Source organism: Pinus tabuliformis, chromosome 8 (assembly GCF_031772625.1).
Source record: "Pinus tabuliformis cultivar Carrire ecotype Pingquan chromosome 8, CPIR1, whole genome shotgun sequence".
NCBI classification, from domain to species: Eukaryota; Viridiplantae; Streptophyta; class Pinopsida; order Pinales; family Pinaceae; genus Pinus; species Pinus tabuliformis.
The window spans coordinates 1,487,460,885-1,487,484,600 of NC_142294.1; the positions used below are offsets into that span (position 1 = coordinate 1,487,460,885).

Sequence of the window (23,716 nt, forward strand, 5' to 3'; positions counted from 1 at the left end):
TTTTAAAGAATAAGAAAAATAATAATATTGTTATTCAGTATATAATAATAATTAAATTATAAGATAATAATTATAAAATTATTTTAGATAAGAGGTACATATATTGAAGTATAGATTAATTAGATTGATATTATTATGATTTTTTAATTGTTTTTTAATAATAGTATATTCAACCAAAATTTTAGTATATATTGAATAACTAATTCTATCTAACACCAATATAATCCATATAGAAACTTTTAAAAAAATATAAAACCTCAATATTTAGTTGTTTTGAATGAATTAAATATTTCAGTGATATTAAAAAATTATATATATATATATATATAAAACAATTTTATCAATTTCAAAAAGAATAACACTAAATGCAAATCCACCCATCCTAACTTATGGTTGGGGTATTACTTACGCGCATTGTTTCACTCATCCTAACTTAACATTAAGTGACTCAAACAGGTTGGTATCTCTTCTCTGGGGACTCGAGAAAACTATGTCTACAGAGACGAATCAAGGGCCAACTCGAGCTCTCGGATAATTGGATTCAGTTATGGCCAACGAGCCTTAGTTATTCTAATCCGTGTATTCTATGATTATCAACGAATAGCCGGCAGGAACAGATGGAATTTTCTGCATTCATCGCGCAAGGACTCCGCGCTGGAACTCACTGATCCTATGAATTGATAACCATGCCCCACCACCGATGTTACTCCCACTTTCCGGCACAGGTCCGGGAGAGGTATGTCTTTTTCAACCGGTATTTTCTTTCAGGTAACTGAAAGTAACATGATTTGGTTGATCACTTGATCGCACGCGTGTCAACGTAGTGTCTAGGAGTTCGATATAAATCCGTGGCTCCAAATCAACTAACAATTCTGTTCTGTTTAAGCCTCTCGTTCCGTTTAATTTGAGACAAGTAAAACAATCAAATTATGTATTCACCTAAAAAAACTGTGTCGATGAATGGTAAAATTTAATTTTATATATTTAAATTTAATATTGAAGTTTCATGTTAATATTTATTTGGAAAATAATATATATGATGATGGTGGTGGTTAATGTCCGCTGAGACCAAACATAGATCTATCCAACCTAAAGAAACAAATTATTTATTTTGATTTAAGATTTTAATCATATGCTCAATAAACTTGGAGAGAAGCTTCCAAAGCTCACTATAATTTTGACATTATAAAATTTTATTACATAGAAAATTTAATTTAACAATAAATATAAATTAAAACTATATTTTTTATTTAATCAATTTTTTTTAAATATTAAATTGATGTTAAACTATTTTTGTAAACTATATGAAGTTGTAATATTATTTAATTAATATAGTTAATTTATTGGAAAGATTTTTTTATATATAGTTTTGTTTAACTATTTTACATAAGAAATTTAAACATTTTAAAGAAATAAAAGAAGTACTTTATTATAGCAGTTGTCTATAACGCGACTTTTTGAAAGCCTTTCCGGCGGGTTTTTCGGTCGAAATCCGGCAGGGATTTATTGGAATCGCAAGTTTGATAGTTAGTTTCTGCACAATGAAAGCGTCCCAGGGGTTTTCGAGGGTGCTGAATCCAAATATGCAGTTAAAAAACCATTTTAACTGCAACAAATCAAGATTTAACCTCAATTTCTTCCGCCGGATTCCGTCACCGGAATCTCCAAAAAGTCGCATTATAGACAACTCCTTTTATTATATAATAATAATGATTAATGTATATTAACTACAAAAAAAAAATATAAATTATATAATTTATTTTTTGTGAAAAAAATTAATACAAAGATTTCTAAATCATGATTATTTTTTTTTTGAAAAAAATTAATACAATGATTTTTAAATCATGATTAATTTTTTTTTGAAAAAAATTAATACAATGATTTTTAAATCATGATAGTTTTCATGAATTAAAAATTAAAGAAATTCCTATTATAAAAAAATAATTTGAAATTATGATTTATTATCATTGTACTCAAGACATGTAGAGATGAAGTCTTTTTTGTAAAACATGTAAAAATGAAGTCTTTTTTTATATTCTATTTTGTTAATGTTACAAAAATGAAAAATTATTTTTATTTTATTTTAAGTTAATGACATGGAGTTATATATAAAGATAAAGACACACACACATATATATATAATTGGATTTATTTTAAATAACTAGAAGGAAAAATTGTTATCTTCATTAAAGTTCAATTCTCCTAAATGATACGTCAACTTATATAAATATAATGTAACTCTATAAGGAGAAAAAGACGATTAGACAATTTTTTAATCCACCTTATCTATATGTTAATTATAGTACTCATATCATTGTTAATTATTTTATTGCACAAACACACATAAAACATTATTCAAAATAAGTAAAAAAATTTAAACTATATGCAAAATGCTAAAAACAATCAACAAATAAGAGATTCAAATAGTCCTTATCACCTATCACTAAATGATGATAAGTTTTCCCACTGTTTACAAAAACATATAAAAAAAAATTAAGAAAAAAAAATAGATAATTTATATTAGAGAAACCCTATGATTTATTGCCAACAAAACATGAATATTAATATTTAAAAAATAACATATATCTTTATACTACATATAATATAACTTTATCTTAAAAAACAAGTATTTTAACCATTTTTTCAAATATCAATATAATTTTGACAATATATTTACATTAAATTACATAATAATAATAATAATAAATAATTAAAACAAATATTTCAACAATTTAAACAAATATATTATTATATTTATCTTCTAAATATTTCTACTAAAAATCTTTAGTGTCTATTGTAATTAAATGTGCACGAAAATTCAACTTACAAGTACCTCTACTAACAACCATAAGTAACCTATAATGCAACAACATTCATTCAAAAGAAAACACCTTAAAAACTTAAGCGTCCATTGCAATAAAATGTTACTACACCAATTTCATCATTACTTAGGTATATTAGTCATAATTAAACAAAAAAAAGTGATGTTTTATAATAATTTTTTAATAACTGTGTTGATAGTATTTAAGTGTATATACAGTTTAATAATTTTAAAGAATTTATAAATAAAATAAATAATTTATATATACTAGCAATTGTCCCAAAAGGTACAAAGAGAGGCCGATAGGATTATTAAATTAGAATTGTTGAATTTCTCTAGAAGAGATGTTGGTTCAAGCCTAACGGATGAGCAATTTGAGCTAGCTAAACGCCTTCTAATTGTTTTTTTATTATGGTAAAATTATATTGATAATTCATTGGTTTTGCTTTCAAAAGCTTGAAGGAATTTGAAGAGCAGGTATAGAATTGCTAGAATTGCTTTGTGGGATTTGATCCCAAAATCACTGATTTGTAGATATATACTCAATGAAATGTTAAGCAGCAGACATGCAGAATTCAGAGTAGAATGAAATGGATAGGCCTCCACAATATTTTTTGGATAATTTATACTTATCTGTGCACTCTAGGGTATGTCTGCCTAAAACTATATATTTCTTGTAAACCTACGCTATATGGTTTAGCCACATAGCGTATAGAGTGATGGGGGTGATGTGGCATCCACTTGCAATTGGTCTGCTTGGTCCACTAAAAACCCCTTGCTCCATTGAGAAAATACCACATGTATTTTTATAGACCATAAGCCCTAAGTTATGACATCATACTATTGGAGTAGGGAAAACACTTGCTGAAATAACAATGTGGATACAATGCCAATAATGAGGCTCCTAAGCCTCATTAACCAAACTCTTACATAATCAAGCAAGAATCAATCAACAATATTTTAGATAGGTTTTCACTCAAAACACATTAGAAAATTAATCATTTTCAAAAATAAAACTGTAAATGAAAGCTCCCTCAACATCAAAGTTAGCTCATGATAAATCTTTGGAATCAATTTCTTGGTTACCTTGAATAGTGCCATCACTACAAAAATGGACCAACATTCCTACTCTCAATTCCAATAACAATAAGATCAACAAATCCACCATCAAACAAGGAGAAGACATTTAAGATATTGTGCTAAAGCTGACACCAAAAAGCAGCACAAGTTACTACCAATACAAAAGGACAAGGATCGAGTGCAACAAAGATAGGCTAGATAGCATGCAATCCAACTCAAACCCTTGACCAAACACTAACCAAAGCACCATTCATGTTTGACTTTGACTTGTTTAATAAATAAGGAACAATATTCACACTTAATTTTTGACTCAATTGCAAATATGCCTCAAAACAAAATCATAACCATGCAAAGTATTTACCCTACACATGCGGTATGAATTGCCTACATGCATCACCTAAACAAGGGGCAAAGGTATGACGCTTGTGGATGATGAAAACCAAGTCTGAAGTGGAAAAGTAAGACGTGGACTGCTGGGACAGATACCACAAATAAAATTCAAAGCGGTACCCTGCCACTGAATCAGAAGTAAATGATTTGATGCTTTGTAAACAATGGAAGAGCTGAAACCCAAACGCAAGTAGAATACTAACAAGCAAAATCAACCAATATCAAACAAAATCCATAACCAAAAGACCTTACTATATTACAGTAAATATCCACATTTTAGAAAAGTAGATATGGTGCACAAGTAAATACCATACTTAACATATTCCGGACAGGTAGCCCAATGGGTCGGATCCCCCTCCCAGTCCGCTGGCCCTCTGTTATGAGGAGCAGGTTCAATCCTTGGGGTCCACCCTGGTGAGGCTTCGGTAGTAAAGCCGAATGGTGTGCAGCTCCGGCAGAGCTATGGATCATTACGGTCAGGGGTAAAAAAAAATATACATATATATCATACTAAACATAATCATGAAGCAACACCATATGAAAAGAGACTGCCCTATAAGAATAGGGCACAGTTTAAGTGATAGGCTTTAACTGTCCCCACTCCTCTTTCACTCAACAAGCTCTGATTAAGTTTCTAAGGATGATATTGAGCATACCCAGATTACCAAGCCCGCAACAGAGTTCACAGAAATGACCCATGTGGACCCGCACAACACATTAAGATTTACGAAGAACTCAATGCAGAGTTCTCCGAGTAGTCATGGGACCTCCTTGATCATGGTGAGACTGTGAGTAAGACCAAAGTTGCGTGTGAATACCATGACAATCAGCTTCCAAATTATGTAGATGGCCATGTTCAGAACCAGATTGACTTTAGAAAAGGGTCTTTAAGGATCAGACTAATTGTAAGAGAACTGTCAAGCTCACTAGCAAAATTGGGCTGGGTTTAGATGCAGTTCAAGCAAAGGCTGATTAATTGTAAGTGAACTGTCAAGCTCACTGACAAAATTGAGCTGGGTTTGGATGCAGTTCAAGCGAACTCCAAGGCAAAGTCTTTACAAAAATACTTTTCAAGTTTTCAGGACCCCTACAAAGTCAGGGAACATTTGATAAAATAAATCAACAATATCTAAATCTCTCATTTATAAATGAACAACTTTAATCAGGTAATTATTAAGGCAATACATCTCTACTCAGTGGAACCTATCTTCCTACAGACTCCAGGAAGAGAGCAAAGAACACCAAGGAAATTCAGAGTCATAATGACGTGCAAAATCAGAATCCATTACCTCTAGTTAGATCAAAGGTCAAAAACTTTAAGAGCGGACAAGCCTATGCCTGACGAGTAAGCACCAACCTTACTGATTTAACCAATGTTGTATCTACGAGAAATCATATATACTTTAATATAAAAGGTGATTAACGTTTTTCTTTACGATCCTTTACATTTCCAATCTAATTACTAGAGAAATAAAGACATTCACTGTAATCTATCTTTGTACAGATTCCAGGAAGGAAGAGCAAAGAGTACCCACTAAATTCAGATAGTCAAAATGACATACAAAATCTAGACCCATTACACCTCTAATCAGCTCAAAAGGCAGAAACTTCAAGGGTAGACAAGCCTATACCTGGAGAGTGAGCACCATTCTGCTGCTTTAACCAATGCTGTATCTACAAAGCTTTTCTCTATGTTTCCAATCTGGGTCATAACCAACTCATCGCCAAACAATATTTCTTCAGGATTGAAAATGTTAGTTACGAGTAAGGATCAAAATGAACTGCATCTCCAATGCAGTAAGCCCAAATCATTGTATGAAGAGGCAAAAAGAAACACTTAGATTTAGCTTCAATGACAAAAAATCCAATTCCTTCTACTGTTCTCAACGTAGGCAAAAATCTTACAAGGAATAAGTCTAGACACATTATCAGAAGTGCAATCATCATTCTGTTGGATTACCCAATGTTATATCAACAAAAATTTCAAAACCTTCAGCATAAATGCCAAAAAAAGAAGCTTTGCTTTGAGTTTCCCTTGTCCATTACATTCTCTTCATCACTCCAAAAACATTAAATGATGAATGCAAGCAAGAATCGAACCAAAGTTTAACTACAAAAAAAGTTTAAAACTGGCATGAACCAAAACCCATCTATAAAATCTGGTTAATACATAAACGAAAAACACAATCCAAAAGACAAAATAGAGCAACAATATTGTTAAAGATTAAAATTTTCGGTCTTTCAATAGAGTTGCGTAAGTTATGACCACGTGCAACTCCTGTCTCTAAATGTTAATCAGTTCTTTGATCAGTGTTTTCACCAATACATGACGAACGATACTTACGCAAACAAAACATCAACATAATATAGGCTCCATATCATTTGGATTAACCAAAGACAATCAATCCTCGAAAAAGACAACAGAAACTGGCTTAAAACAAACATTTATTCGAAGTACCATCAGAATGATAACTGAAAGATTCACACCTTAGCCAATAATTCAAATATCAGTACTTGTCATGTAAACAGGAAAAGCTTGACAATGCAAAAAGTTCAAATTAATTTCAGCATGACCACCCAAATGTAATATCGAATTGAATGTATATCAGAAGATGTACTATTTAGCTCAACAATTAGCATGCATGTCATTTATTCTCACTCCTAACTCAAAATTGATTCAACCAAAGGAGTTGAAAAGTTGCACTTCCAAAACAGTAATGAGTTGTGATCTATTAATGTTGTCATTATTACATCAAAGTCATCTTCTGTCATTATTTTGACAGCAGAATGTGCAACCCAGCATGCCAAGCAGAAAATACCAGAGGTAGTTCATCCATCCGAGATAGCAAATACCAAAATAGACTTCATAGCCTTTCGATCATGAGTAATGGCCCATGATCTAAAATTATTAAGAACTTTCTTCCAAAAATGCAAATTAAGGTCTTTGCAGGTGAACTGTTAAATTCCCAACTCTTTGCCAAACTGAAGATCACTGTAAGAAGTTTTTATGATGTTTCATTCCACATTTTCTCATGTCCCAATATATGAAATCGAAACCTTCCAGCACTCAGTTTTGCTGGAACACCACCAGATTCTTTTCATTCAGCAACCCTATAATGTACAGAAAAAAATAGTGCTTAAAAATGCAGTTCATACTGTCTCATTTATCCTGATATCAAGAATACCGTTAATGATATCCCCTTCAGGAAAAGTTCTCTTAGATATTCCATGATCTGAAGTTCTCTCCAATTCAGATGAAACTCCACTTGGAACTCCATTTTCTGTTAAGGGAGATCCAATAAGATGCCTTGACGAAACACTTGTTTGCCCCTCCAATTTAGCATCATTTTCAACATTGCCTGTATTAACATTTATACAGGTGTCTTGTGGTTGAGTCCTTGACGTAGATTTGATAACTCCAGCAGGTAAGACCCACTTTGACCAGTCACCACGCCTCCTTATCTTGTCAGCCTGTCACAAAAGACTGAAAATGTAAATAATAGACAAATGCAGGATAATGGCAAGTTCTGAAAAGTTAGGTGATGATGACACTCACCTTCACTTCAACTACACTTGAACTTCGCAATGCAAAAAGTATGAGGTTTATGTCAGATGTTAATGCCTTAATCTGCAAAAGATATTATAGAATCTTTTATTATATACAAGATTTTCTACCCCTGAACAGAAACCAGATAATCTCCTTTATGTAAACCAGAAAAGTTATGAACTTATTGGGATATCAATTGTAGACAGTAGTAGGCTTTAAAAGACATTGAATAATAACAGATGAACACTTATCCAATATCTCACCAGATTAAAACCTGCAATCAATGAAATAGGCACCCAACCCTGCCCATCCATATTCATACGCAAAAAGGGATCTTTACATAAATTTACAACACTGCAGACAACAAATAAATAGTAAAGAATGTACAACACAATGGGGGTAAGAACAAACTAATTGTAAGCAGATAGAAAGTTCAAGTAAAGAGGCTTTTTATAATTAGTAATAAGTAAACATATCAATTGTTAGTCTGCATAATGTATATTTTGGATAATGAGAATATAAGTTCTTTTTATGAGGGAAAAAAACATATCAATTATGCTAATGGAACAGCAATAATCAGAATAATCAGACCCCTGCGCAGGAAAACCTGGCATGGTACTCGATTGACTGTGATGGCAGTAAGCGTGAGCTATTTGTCATAGAATTAAAAAATCAAAAGAATCACATTTTGATGAATTACAAACATACTAATTGTTTTGGTTCATGAAAATAGGCCACAAGTAATAAAAGTGTATGTCTCAGCAAACCTGAAGTAGTAGTCAATCTGTTTGACTATGCTAGCACACAACTGAGGATCAGGTGCAGAAACGAACACACCAGGAGGTGGGGGCTGCACAAAATAAGGCCCGCCTCTAACACTATCTAGGTGTGTTCTTGGTGGAAAATATAATGTTGGTATAGCTGCAAAACAAAAATTCACCCACTACAAATATGAATATTGTGACAGTAACAAGATATGAAACAGCTATGAACTATTCCTGCCAAATGAATTGGAATAAGAACCACTATACAATTACCATGGAAACCAGGATTATTTGCTAAACCATAATTTGGAGGAATCAATGGGGGAAGTGGTCGATTCCTTGGTCCAACTCTTTGATACATTGCAGTATTATCTGTACCATAAAGAGCTTGCTGAGAATTCCAATCATAGTTAAGCCTTCTTTGCTCGTGTATGTTGTTGGGCCTATGTCCATAGCTGCTCAAATATGGATTAGGACCACCTTGCGGGTGTAATGATCTGACCCCTCTTTGGAAAGAAGGCCTGGTATACTCATTACCACCAGGCATAGGCATAAATCCCTTCACTCCAGTTTCCCCGTTCCCTTTGAAACTAGTGTCTGCACAAACATTAGAAACTGGCAAAAGCTTGTTGGGAATCCGTGAAGATGGAGGCATACCAGGCGAAGAAAATGGCGGCTTGATTCCATTAGGACTCCCACGTCTGCCAGCTAATTTCTGGTGATTACTGAAAACAGGGTTCTTTGAAAGTCTAGGGCTAGTGTTGTCAGCTGCTTTTTTAAAAGGTACTGCAGGCGGCAAAACCTGGTGTCCAACACATAACAGAGAGAAGTAAAATCAGATAGTAAATATAGATCTTTTTCTGTTAACAAAATTTTAAATTCGCACAAAATCATGAGCAAGACCAAAATCTTTTAACCTGGGTGAGAACAAAACAACTGATAAATCAACAAAATTTTAAATTCGCACAAAATCATGAGCAAGACCAAAATCTTTTAACTTGGGTGAGAACAAAACAACTGATAAATCCAAATACGGGCAGGATCAAGCTGTTTCAGCCACTAAAACAAACTTTTGTGCGAGAATCCTTCTATTAACAGAACAAAATTTTGCCTCTGAAATCCAACTAAGAGCAAGATCAAGCTATTTCAGCTACTAAAACTAACTTTTACACAAGTTTCCTTCCATTAACAGAATAGAGAATAAATTAACAGAGCCTTGGTTTTCTGGTTTGCTTGGTGACAGGGTATAAATCTGTCCACCCTGGTTCCATTCTTGCTGTGGCAAGAGTCTCAAAAAGGATGAGATCAGATGCAAATTTTGGGTGATTCTAGCAAGAATCATGCCCCTCGGCCAAAGGCATTCTGTGCTATGTGGTGCACCAGTCAAACATGGGTGTGTTTCTCAAAGCATTTCCAATGAAAATAAATCACCTCTAAAGCTAATACTCATTTATCACTTGGCAGGTGCACCCAAATGGTTAATCACATCTCTTAGCCGGTACAGTATCCACGAAGCTGGATTCAAAGGGTAGCTAGAATCATTTCAAGAACTGCCCACCAACTGCTTGCTTGAATAAAGGTAAGGTCATCACTTGAATTTCTGAGACTGATCACCTCATTCAGGCAAATCATAAGTAATTCACTCCCCAAAATGGCAGGAGAGACGTGGGATCCATCCCTGCTTCAGCATCTCAGGAACTACGACAACTCAGGTACTATTACTCATTATCTTTCAGGAAAGAAGTAACTCATATCCACGACGCCACTCCCTCAGAACTGTCCCGCTCTATTTTGACGCCACTCCCTGCAGAACCGTCCCGCTCTATTCTCACGCTACCTGTCACACGAGACTGAAAAACCCCTGGTTTTGCCATTCAGAATCCGATGCCACGTGTCAGTACGAGGGACAAAGGGACGACGAAAGTCCCTTTCAAAGGAAGGCCTATCGGCCTAAAAATAAATAATTTTTTAAGAAAACATAAATATTTAAATTTATAACTAAAAAATTATTTTTAATTTATAATATAAAAAAATAATAATAATAATAACATATTATATTAAAATTAATTATTTAAAATTAAAATATTAATTATTATAATAATAGCAAACTATATTAAAATAAAAATTATTTTAATCGAAATTTTCAAATATTGCCCCAAATTAAAGTGATATGAATATGATACAAATAGATCTAATTTTTGAAATTTGCTGGCAATCTTCATTTACCAATATTTAATAAATAAATATTTAGATAAATTTTAATATTAAAATTGTAATGTTACCTATCACTTTATTTAGTAAATAATAACGATTTAGAATTACATATCTACTTTAAAAACCAGTGCACATATACTGAAATGATGATTTATGAGCATACCTAGACCTACAACCTACTTAACAGTGAATATGGATAATAACTTAATAAGAAATTAAATTACTCATTGGCTATCAATTAATTTTTAATATTTAAAACATTTACTACCTTATTGCGTGTTAGTCGTACCAATCACTTACAATGTCCTACAAGTGCAGATGTGAGCCCATCTTTCAATTATAACAGAAGTTAAAGAGCTATATGGGTCTTTGGTTTTTACATTGAAATGGGGCATTGAATCAAGTCTTTTTGAGGTTAGTTTCGTAGGTTCATGTGAGGTAGGTTAACTGTAATAATGAAAATCTCTTTTTATGATCACGTGTATATATTAACAATTAAATACTATTTCTGTATAAGAATGGCAGAGGATACTTTCAAGGTTTCCCATGAGAATGGCCATATGAAATCAGTGTTGTGTAATTTTATTCTTATGATATATAATTTTTGTTAAAGAAAAAGGAACTTATTAAAACTGTTACACATAATCAATATAATATACCTTACCAATTTGACATTATTTATTAAATTCTATCTCATCGTACATTAATTATTTTAGACCTACATTTATATCCTATTTGCCTATAATTATTTTAGAAAAAAAGGAAAAACCTACATGTGGAAAAGAATTCAACTCACTTGGCTTTTCTCTTTTTCTTCCGCCTTATTATGTATGCACAGCAGCAACCACTCCTTTACGTAAGCTGTTACAGAATCAATATAATTTAGGCTGTGAAACCACTCCTTTCAGCGTGCCAAAATTACTTAACATTACAAAGTCATTTGACAATAGAAGAATCTCAAATATTGCATCATACCCCATGAAAAAGTACAAGACAAGTCGATAAATAAAAGACATGTAAATTAATAGACCTACCAGATCCATGAGTGGAAAAAAGAAAAGTTATAACAACGAAGCATACCGCAGATTTTCTTTTACCGCCCTTTGACTCTAATTGCTTGAAGCCTGACGTGGATGCCTAATCAACGTGCTACTCACATAGGCAATTTGGGCGGGATCTCACTCTGAGGAGATACTAAACCTTATTGTGTAGCCTTGTATTGTTTTTTTCTTCGGTTGTATGAGAAAGGAAAACTATTAAAAGAATCAATCAATCTAATCTACCAACATATTCATTTATATCCTACCCTAAGTTGATTATTAAAAAAATAAGAGAAACCTACCTGTTCATCGAGAAGAAACAACTGAGTTGGATTCTTTTCTTTCTCTTCCGCCATTTTTGAGACAATCACACATTGGTAACTATTTCATTAGCATCAGAATTCGCTCTGATCTATGGAGTAGATCACAAATTTGATGCCAAACTCAATGAAAAAGGAGCAGACGAGGAAACAGATAGTTCCACCAGATCCATGGGTTAAAAAGAAAAGTTAGGAAGACAACACATACCGCAGATTTTGATGGGCTCTTTTAGCTTTAATGGGTTACAAAGTTCAGATAGATAATTAACCAGCTCTATGTTCCAATTGGGCATATTTGAATCCTGAGCACACACAACACATATCATACTAAATTCATCTACAACCCTCAAATAAGAAACAAAAATTTATCTGCAGATTTTGATGGGCACTTTTGGATCCAGTTACTTGCATGGTCTGGCGTCGTCTAAATGGCCATAAATCACACCTCGGGGACATAAATAGCAGATGAAACCAAATCAAGAACTCATTTCCTTTCTTTCCATGCGTTTCTGCTCATCTCTCTCTCACACTGTGCACAAACACAACACAAGAAGCCACCAGACAGAGACACACAAACATACAGACATACATTACTACATACACAGAACAACACACAGACATAAACAGAGACAGCACAAATAACGCGAAGGAGCGCTCCAGACCGCCGTGGAGAGAGAGAATGCAGAGAGCACATAGATGTTTAATGTCAAGGCGGCAATCAATTTATTGATACGATACCGTGCTGCACCTCGGATTCTATGATGTCTCTCGGCTAGCCATGTGACCGTTGATAAAAAAATTCAATTTCTATTTTTGAATAAAAGCACAAAGGCTCTGATACAATGCATCGAGTATAAAGATTTCACCCAATTCAAATTTCGGCCAATATGGAAGTATGACTCTTGATTTGGACGAGTTTCCTTTATATCCCTATCTTCTTGGCTGCAAATCATTTCCTATTATAGAGCGGTTTCGAAAGTGATAGTGGAATTTTATTAAATGTCTATTTAAATTAATTTTTTTGGTAGGTAAATTAATTAAAATAGTAATAATAATTTAAATTAAATACTTATCAACCGCAGTAATTGATTTAAATTAAATATATGGTTATATTGTGTTTTTGTTATTTAAACATAATTCTTAATCATTTATAAAATTAACATAAAAGTTTTATTTAATTTAATTATTTAGAATATTGATTTTTTCATTATTAAAGTATCTTAAATTACAAAATAATAATTAATAAATGAAAACAAATAAAATAAAGTTGATATCTATTTAAGTCACATCTATTATTTTTAGTCTTTATGGTTAGCCCAATTGTTAAAGTATCTTTGCTATTGAAAAGTCATTAGTTCAATTTATGGCATACTATTTATGGTATACTGATTCATTCGTCGAGGGAGAACTTTGGGCGACATTTTCACAAACCAAGACACTTGTTCGTCGAGGGAGTACTTTGGGCAACATTTTCACAAACCGAGACACTTTAAGGTGAACTGATACGATATCCATGTGTCCATTCATATTATATACATCATAACACAATTTCATAATTTTCAAAAGAATTTCAATGTCACACGAGCTATTCTTTTCTTGTGTATCAAGATATCCCCATCCCTTGAAGTGGATCTACCTATCCCTTCATTCATAGTATATACGTCATAATGTAATTTTATAATATTGAAAATAATTTCAATGTCACACGAGCTATTCTTTCTTATATATAGGCAAGCCTCATAGGTAAGCGAAGAAGTGATACCTCCGAGTGGATCAACCTATCCCATCCCTTCGAGTGGATAAACTTATCGCTCCATTCATATTATATACATCATAACATAATTTCATAATTTCAAAAGGAAATCAATGTCACACGAGCTATTTTTCCTCATATAGGCAAGCTAGGAAGTGATCCCTGGGTGGATAAACCTATCCCCATCCCTTTGAGTGGATCCACCCAGCATAAGAATTTATCCCAGGACACAAGTATTATATTTAATCTCTTACAAAATCTGAAATAATTAAAAGTTGAAAACCTTTCAAGAACCATATTTGTTACTCCTAGGAAAAGAATGGTAACTTACACTTCCTAATCATGATTTACACATACTTAAGACTCCAATGGGACATCTATCCTTCTAGCCTTACTATGACAGGATATGGGTTTCATTTTTAAGGATTCGAATTTGGGTGGAGAGAAACTTAATGAGTCATCTTAACCACTCGATCTACCCTTACTTGATGCATACTTAGAGGAAAGCTATAGATATAGCTATTGACAAACACCACGAAATTTAAACCAACATAGACCGAAGTCAATAAGATGGGCATGTCAATTCCTTTTATCATGTGTTTTCACCTATCATAACCGCATGGTAGCTAACGAGTCTAGATTTGATGTGTTCGCTTAGATTGTTCTCCTACTAGTTGTTCTCAATTTTCTTTTGTTTTGAAGACAAAAATACAATTTTTTCTTAGATAATTCCCATACTAAACTATGGTACTAAATATATGAATATAAGTAAAGGTTACAAAAAGCATCTATCAAGACTCTCAAATGTATTTGAATTTTGGGAGAGCCTTGTCCATCTCCCACCAACAATTCACTGACTATACCTTTCCTATCAGCACCCCCATTATTAGAGAAATAAATGCTCTTGAAAAGATCCAAGATGATTTCTCATTAGCCTCCGGTACCACTAAATACCTTGCCAAACCGAAGCTCTAATTTTTGAATAACCCTATGGCCATCCAAAGACACATAGCTCATATCCTTGGTCACCAAATTACCCATTTTCTAGACAAATACATAGGAGCCCCTCAAGTGGAATCCACCTTAAAAACCAAACGCTAGAAGGACCTCCTTCAGAAACCCAAAGATAAACATAGTTGTTGGACTTTATGATCGCTCTATTGTAGGGAAGGATGTTCTTCTTAAATTTGTGTTGCAATCTATCCCCATCTTACTCTTCTTTTCCATAAGAACCCCCTAAAGAACCCTCAATTCCATTAAAAATTTAGCGCACCTTCTTATGTGGTGGAGCTTCCATGGAAAATAAATGGGCCCTGGTCTCTTGGGATAAGTTATGCCTACCTAAGTTGAAAGGACGTTTAGGTCTCATTGATTCATAAACCCTGAGTAAAGTCTTCAGAGCAAAGATCCAGTGGAGATGGATAAAGGGAGGAGTTGAACTTTGGAAGTAGATATGGACACATGAATACACCCATGACATCTCTTTCCAACCAAAAATAAGGGAAGTCTCCACCCTAATGGATATTTAATCTAGAATCATGCTAATGCCAATAAAAATCTCATTAAAATGCATAGTTTCTGGAATATATGTGATGGTACGTCCACCATCTTCTGGGAAGATTAATGGTAGCAAATTCCCAAAGTCATTAACAATGGATTCTATAATGAGATCAAGAACACACTACAAGCTCAACATTAGATTAAGGTGGCGAATTACTGGCAGGAAAGCCAAACCACAACTTCCTAGCACATATGGATAGGTAAAGGCAAGTGGCCACAAATTGAAGAAAATGAAAACATGCAACAATTATGGACTAATCTTCAAAACAAGAAAATTCCATGATAGTACGGTTCAAAAAAATTTCATGGGGGATATTAACCCAGTGGAACCTTCAAAATAAAGGAAGATTATTCCCTTGATGCTACTCACAAATATTTCCTAGTCCAAAATATATGGAAACACATATGGTCTCAAAATATATGGTCGAAGATGGTTCACTTCCTCTGCCTCTCAATCATGAAATACATTCTCACGTGGGACTTAATCAAATTCAGTTTCAAAGGACCCTCCTTCTGCCACCTATGTTGTAATGGAGTAGAATACCCCACAAACTTGTTTAACACTTGCAAATTTTACTATGTAAATCTATGGGATCGTGTGGACATTCTACTCAAACAGTGAAACAAGAATAGGGGCAACATTGCCAACACAATCAACAATTGAAACCCATCCTAATTTGAAAATCGAACCTTGAACAAAGCTCAGTCTTTAACTCTGAGCCTCTTACTCTGGAATATCTAGAAGGAGCAACACAAATGCATCTTTAAAGATCAACACCTCTTAGGGCCTAAAATTTGGACCCTCTTTCTGTCAATGATATCAATGACATAAAGATATATTGTTAAACATCATTAGGTAGTAATTATCAATGAGAATATTGGTTTCTATTGTGCTTGTTGTAGAAAATTCAACATGGAATCAAAGCTTGTTAAAGAGCATCCATTAAATTCAACCTAAGAGACAAAACATAGTTACCGATCAAATGAGAACTATTACCTCAAAAATAAAAATAAAAATAAAAACATGAAAAACAACTCAAAAATAAAAAAAAAATGTTGATTCTGTATCACTATTTTTTTTCCGGAGTAAATTTTCAATATTTTTTTTAAAATAACAGTAAAAGACAATAAAAACCATTTTGTTTGGTGCAAAAACACCTTGAAACCAAAAAGTGTTGTTGCCGGAATAACGTCTTTTTTTCAGGGTACATTTTCAATATTTTTTAATAATGACGTTAAAAATAAAATAGCATGACTCTGAAAAACTTTGAATTTCCAACGATTTTCAAGCATGACATTAACGATAAAATATCACGTCTTTGAAAAGCCTTAAAATTCCAACGATTTTTAAGCGTGACATTAAATTTAAAATATCACTTCTTTGAAAAACCTTAAAATTCCAACAATTTTCAAACATGGTGCTAAGAAAGAATATTTATAACTGTTTTCAACCATAACATTAAAGATAAAATATCAGGACTTAGAAAAACATTAAAATCTTGACAACCTTTCAACCATGGAATTAAAACCAAAGATTATGACTACAAAACAATGTTAAGTTTTCAAAATATTTCAAGCATGACATTATGGAAAAATTTTATGACTAAAAAATCTTTAAAAATGAACACCTGAATAAAAGAGTTATTATACCAAGTGTAAGTTTTTTTAAATGCTAAATGTATAGTGATTTTAAAATCTTAGCATAAGACAACTTGATACATTGAAAAATAAAAATAAAAATCAACTATCAAATTGACACACAATTTAGGTGAGCTCAACCCATTATAATGAAAACTTAAAGACCAACCATGAAATTAACATATTAGGGGACAGACTCGATTTATTATAATGAAAAATTTAAAATCAGCTATCAAATTGCACATAATGGGATCGGGTTGCTAGACAAGCATTGACACGGACCCTAAAATATATATATATATTCAAATATTGAAAAAAATAAAAATAATAATAATAATAATAATAAGTAATAAAACATATTAAAAAAAATGAGAAAAAATATCAAATATAAAAAAATATATAGAAATGCAAAAGTTCAAATATTGAAAGAAAAAAACAATAAAAAAAACACAAAAATACAAAAGAAAACAAAAATTCAAATGTTAAAAAAAAATTAAAATAAAAAAATAATCACAAGTAATAAAACATGACCAAAAAAATCAAATATAAAAAATATATGGTAAAAAAAAAAAAAAAAAAAATAAATAAATGTAAAAAAAAATTAACCATACCATGTAAAATTTAAAAAAAAAAAAAGAAAAAAAGAGTACAACAAAATAAAAACCAAAAAAAAAACTAAAAACTAAAAAAAAAAATCCCCAACCACCCCACAGCGCAACCGGCGTGTGGCAAATGGGCTATTCATCACAAAAAATAAATTAAATATCATTAAAAAAAATTAGAAAAACAAAAAAAAAACCATTAAAAAAATCAGAGTTAACTCGTAAAAATGAACAATTTAATTAAAAAATAAATAAATAAATATTAAAAAATAAATTAAATATATATATATATATATATAATTTAAGAAAAAATAAATAAAAAAACGTTTCTTTTAAGTTAAAAATAAAAGAAATTATAGTATAAAATTTAGATTACAAAATATATATATATATAAATTTAAAAATTAAATGATAAAAATTAAAAAACAAAATTATTAAAATGGTTTTCGGCAATAATCACATCAAAATTCTTTTGTCGACATGCTTCGAACCAACAAAATTATTAAAATGGTTTTCGGCAATAATCACATCAAAATTCTTTTGTCGACATGCTTCGAACCAACAAGTGTGGTTCATCGTCGACAAATGAATTTGGATGTGATTATTACCGAAAACCCTCTTAATAATCTTGATATGGATCACAAAAGCCTAAATTCAAAACAAAAACAAAAAAAATAACAATTAAAAAACGAATAAAAAAATGTTTAAATTAAAAATTAAAAAGAAAACAATTAAAATATATATATTATATATATATTAATAAAAATATCCAGCTCTCTCGCCGCCCCACGCCACCCCACCTCTCCCCTCCATGTTCTGTGTACTGTGAGGAAGCTACAAGGGTAGCCTTAGCCCGATTTTGTTGCAGGAAGATATCCACAGCCTTAAGAAGAATATGCAGCTCAGAACAACAACAATGGTTGTAGAGGGTTGCAAGGCCAACCTAGGAAGCCAAAGGAAGAATGAGGTTGGCCAAGGGAACTAAGTGGCTTGATTTCAAACATAATATTGAGATATCGCTGGGAAAATATTCGCAGATATTCTTTGGTTTAGCTAAGTAATATTTGCAAGCATTAACTGAGTTTAGTTTTCTTACAACCACGAAATAGTATTTTTAGGCTTGTTTAGTAGAACACTACATCGAAGATACAAGGTACTCCACTTAAGTTGTTGTTTCACATTTTTTGCTCACTCCAATGGTCTTGATCTCGAACCTCCTTCGATGTTGTAATTCTTCAAATGTATTGACACAAAACAAAATGACTAGTTTTTTAGTGCTTTTATTGTCATTATGTGCTAAAGTAGCGAAGGGAGGTATAGAAATACCTGGCAGAGGTCTGGAAAAATTTGATTGAGGTTTATACAGTGGTCTGAGACCTAAGAATAGGTAGAAAGTAGTGGTGAAGGCTAGCAACAAGGCATTCCGATGTAGTCGTGACATAGAGAAGGGTTAAACAACAGTCTAGTAGCCCTGGTTAGGGCAGTAAAGATGGATGAAAGTGGGTTGAGACATAAAGGAGGACAATTGAGGGATAGAAAGTTCCTAGATCAACGGGAACAAGTGTTAGAAGGTAGATAAAGGGATGCAAGGAAGTTTGTCAGGAAAAGGAAGGAGCTAACTAAGGTGATCAGTGGTTGTTATGATCAGGAAGTTGAGGAGTCTTTATTCATATATTCGTCTTGGAGTCTATGTTTGTATGACACAAGAGTGAGAATACTTGGAGATTACAAATTGTAATGAGTCTTGGATGACAAAGTCCTAGGGTTTGTAGGATGAAATCCCAGAGTAAAACTTGAAATGCTAGATGCAAGTGGATTTCGCATGATATATACTTGGTTTATCTCCTTGATAACATGTGGAAGGACTTTGTGTTGATGCTAGCTGCTTGTTCAACCTTTGGTGTCGCTAGGTAGATTGATGATGAGGACAAGGATGAACATCCACCTTAGAATATGACAAAGGAATATAAGATTGATAAGATTGAAGATGGACTTCGTTGATTTCTGTAAGGAAGCAAGGATCAAGAGACAATTGACAATTCCCTACAACCCTTAGTAGTTTCCTTCTTAATCAAGAGATGACTACTTCATATTTTTTTCAATATACTATTATATTATTATTTTCATTCCTCGGTCAACGTCTTGTCTTTGTATTCTTTTTTTCTTGGTTATGATCATTTCCTACATGACTTCCTGAATGAGGTTTGTCGGTACATCATGAAGGTTGCCAAGGCAATGATTCTAGCAGTATATGGCAACATTATTAAGAACAAAGAAAGGATTGTGACAAGAGCGTTATCCCCATAAGAGTTAGTGCACTACAAGGATAGTTTTACTACAGTCACCAAATGATTAGGTTTTTATAAGACTTAAAGGCCCAAGCACATACTCAACATAGTGATTGGTGTTCAAAATGAATAATTTGTATGGATTGTTAAGACATCCAAGATCACAACAGAGGATAGGAAGGGCTTCTAGTTTCATGGGAGCATACCATCAAGTAGAGTGGAAGAAGAAAATTTCCTATAGGATGTCATGGGTTGGGATTGTCTAAATGATTAGAGATAGAAGGTCTCTAAGATCAGTATGCCTTCTTTGAGGAGACCATGTCAAATATAAGAAGGATTTTCTTATATGATAGAGGGAGAGTAGTGAAAATAGAAGGACTTGCTTACATGACAGAGGGAGTAGTAGTGGTAGAAGAACTTTCTTACATGACAGAGGGAGTATCAGTGGCATGAGGATTTGCCTCTGTGACAAAGGGAGTAGCCAGGACTACCACATGAAGACTTGCTTAAGCATTAGAGGGTGTTGGCCTCGGAGATTGAAATGAAGGATTCTAGCCAAGTAAAACATTTCTTAGGAATGGAAATTCAAATTTTTTGGATCTCACAATGTACAGGAAGTTGATTGGATCCTTGATGTACCTAGTTAACACCAATCTTAATATATGTTTTGCAGTGAACACCTTGAACTAGTATATGGTTGAACTAAGGTAAATACATTGGTTTGCAACAACGCGTGGTTGAGGTACCTGTGTGGTACAATAGATATGGTTTGACATAATATATCTTAGGTGGTGAAGTGAGTCTAAAATATATACAAATTTAGATTGAGTAGGAAGTGCAGAGGATAGAAAGAGCACCTAGGGTGTGCTACTTTAGCTTGGGATTAGTTGTGATATCATGGTTTAGTAGGAATCAAACTTTTGTCACACTTAAAATAGTAGGATCAAAATATATCACAAACTGTGTTGCAAGTTGTGAAGCATTGTGACTTTGGAAACTTCTTGGATGACTCTTTGATCATCATATCACTTCATCTGAGACATGGTGTAGAGAGAAGTAGTGGAGCTCCAATACATATTCATAGATGAATAGATTGCAAACATTCTCACCAAGCTTCTATCTAGAGTGAGGTTTGCATACTTCAGAGATAATGTAGAATATCTTCCTCATTAAGAGGGAGGGTTGGTGACTTTGCAAAATTAGGGAAGGCCATCTCCTGAAGTTGTAAAGGAATTTGGATGGGTCATAAAGGAATTTAACCAGGGGAGATAGGTACATTCACCTGAGAATCCATAAGGGCTTGGGTAAGTCATAAAGGAATTTGACCAAAAAGGTTAATGGCCCAAGGAAATTATAGGATTGGGCACTGGTCAACTTAACTGAGGTCCAAGTCCTCCAAAGGGACATATTGACACGCACAAGTGATGTGTTGAGAGTCATGGGACTCTGGACAGTTGTAGAGCATCATTCACAGTCATGGGCACATTCATTACCCACAAAATTCACGCATTTTCTTTATTATTGGCGGATGATGCACTTGGACCAGCATGCCTCCAATCAATGCATGGTTTGACAATTGTTCTAGGGCCAAGATGAAGTTTTTATCATGCCTTGAGACATGGGAGGGATAGCACCATCTTCAGTGCCCTCAATGTTGGAGAAGAATCGAGTTTATTCATGACCAAGAGACCCACAAGACCCATTTTTGTACCCCAAAACCACATTTGGGCTCTATAAGATGATTTTAGAGATATCTAGGGGCCAACCCCTAAATTATGATTTTAGAGCCCCTCTACACTTAGACTCGAGGAGGTAACTACTTGTCATAAGCAAGCCTATGCTAGCATGCATCATTAATTCAACTTGCATTCATGGAGATAAATCGAATTTCACAATGGCTACTAGGTCGACTTTTGACCTAAGCTTATGTTTCACATTATATAGGGCTCATAGGCTAAATAACATTTCTACCTCCTCATATAAGTAGAGGAGAGTCTTATTTGAATCAAATGTTCATCTCTTCTTGGAATTTTAGCCTCTTAGAGAAACTCACACTTGATCGTTTTGTGGATGATTGGAGGTATTTGGATGTATTTTGATGTTTGGAGATAATTTTGGATATTCTTTGGAGCTATTCTTGATCTAATGGATGGAAAACTTGCATGTTATCTTGTAAGTGTACTTTATTATTGAATTATTTCTTGAATGTCTAATGTACAAAATTATTGATCCTAGGTTATGCTAAATTATGCCCTAATTTATTGAAGATCAATTTGAATCGCTATCTAGATGAATTTTGCATGCATTAATCACACATAACCAGTAATGAAATTTTCATAGTGGTGAAATCATAGTAACTCTCCCATAGAACTCCATTTCTCTATTAAGTGGGTAAATGCTAGAAATTTGATTGCTAGGGCATCAAATTTAAGCCTCCTTAGGAAAAATGTTGGCTAATATTTATCATCCTAGACTCCATATTCCCAAGGGACAAGGCACTAATCCAACTTGTTGGTAATCATTCTTAATTTTTCTCCATATCTTCTCTCTCAAATTCGGCCCTTTCAAGGCTAAGTTAGGAAACTAGGGCTTGGTGCAAACCCCTATAAAAGAGGAATTTTAGCGGTTGGGGAACCTAAAGATCAAGAGGATAGCATTTTCCACTAAATCTATCATTTGTGTCGGCATCCAATTCAATTGCATCCATAAATTTCCTTGCCCTAGTTATTTTCCTAAGAGGGAAACCCTAGTTCTCCTTCCTTCGACTTAAGGGCTTCCTTGAAGGTTTCATGAGCCTTGGCATTGTTGATATACATTGTAAGAAACCTTTTCTCCTAGCCTCAACCTTAAGTTTCTCCAACACTCATCATATTTATCAAACACTAGGTCTTGTGCCCTTATTTCTAGACCTCTTTATAGAAAGTGAATTATTGAAGCCTTTGTTAGGGTCCTATAAATTATAAGATCATAAATTGATTATCTGGGAATTTTCATGATAGTGATTGTTGTAAATAATGTTTCATTCTGCAAATGATTTCCATAGAAAAAATAGAAGAAAAAGAAAAGATAGGGGATACAAAGGAAAGAAAAAAATATGTGAAAAAAAAAAAAGAAATTAAAAAAAAAAAAAAAATGAAAATACCCAAAAGAAGTGAGCAAGTCTAAATGCCACTACATTTATAAAAAAAAATATGCATGAGAAATGCTTTTAGAAAAATTGAATAATGTGCAATGAGTTAAAATGCCACATTAGATGTAGATAAATAGGATTAGTTAGTTTAATCACATTGTTTAAGCGCGATTAAACTTGTTGAATAAAATTAGATTAGTTAGAACTAAAAAAAATTGACCACGGTTTAATCGTGGTCAAATTTGGTTTAATTAGGATTAGTTAAAATTTGATTGATTAACCACATTGTTTAAACATGGTTAAATTAGATTAAAATGAAATAAATATAATAGTGTTATTGCAATGTATAAAATGTGATTTGCAATATTAATAAAGTTTAGTTTGATGTGACATGTTTGTCACTTGTCATAAAGGACGTGCAACAATGAACATTTTAGGTCTCCCCACCCAGAGCAATGGTAGGTGATGAATTTGAACCCCCCCCCGGTCCCTCCGGCAATTAACCAAGGGGGCTCCGAAAAGAGGTCTCCCTTTTTACCGTCGGTGCAACGTGTCACCTTCACACTCAC

At 33.2% G+C, this 23,716-nt stretch overlaps 1 protein-coding gene across 1 annotated transcript; it reads right to left on the reverse strand.

The window, feature by feature from the left end:
• Positions 1-6,779: 6,779 nt before the first annotated feature.
• Positions 6,780-9,428, reverse strand: LOC149241448 (la-related protein 1C-like). Its single transcript, XM_089373957.1, has 5 exons — positions 8,876-9,428; positions 8,606-8,759; positions 8,102-8,192; positions 7,848-7,919; positions 6,780-7,762 (listed from the first exon to the last, which is right to left on the reverse strand). The coding sequence occupies exons 1-5, from the start codon at positions 9,255-9,257 to the stop codon at positions 7,442-7,444; spliced, it is 1,020 nt and encodes a 339-aa protein (XP_089230083.1). The 5' UTR covers positions 9,258-9,428; the 3' UTR covers positions 6,780-7,441.
• Positions 9,429-23,716: the final 14,288 nt, after the last annotated feature.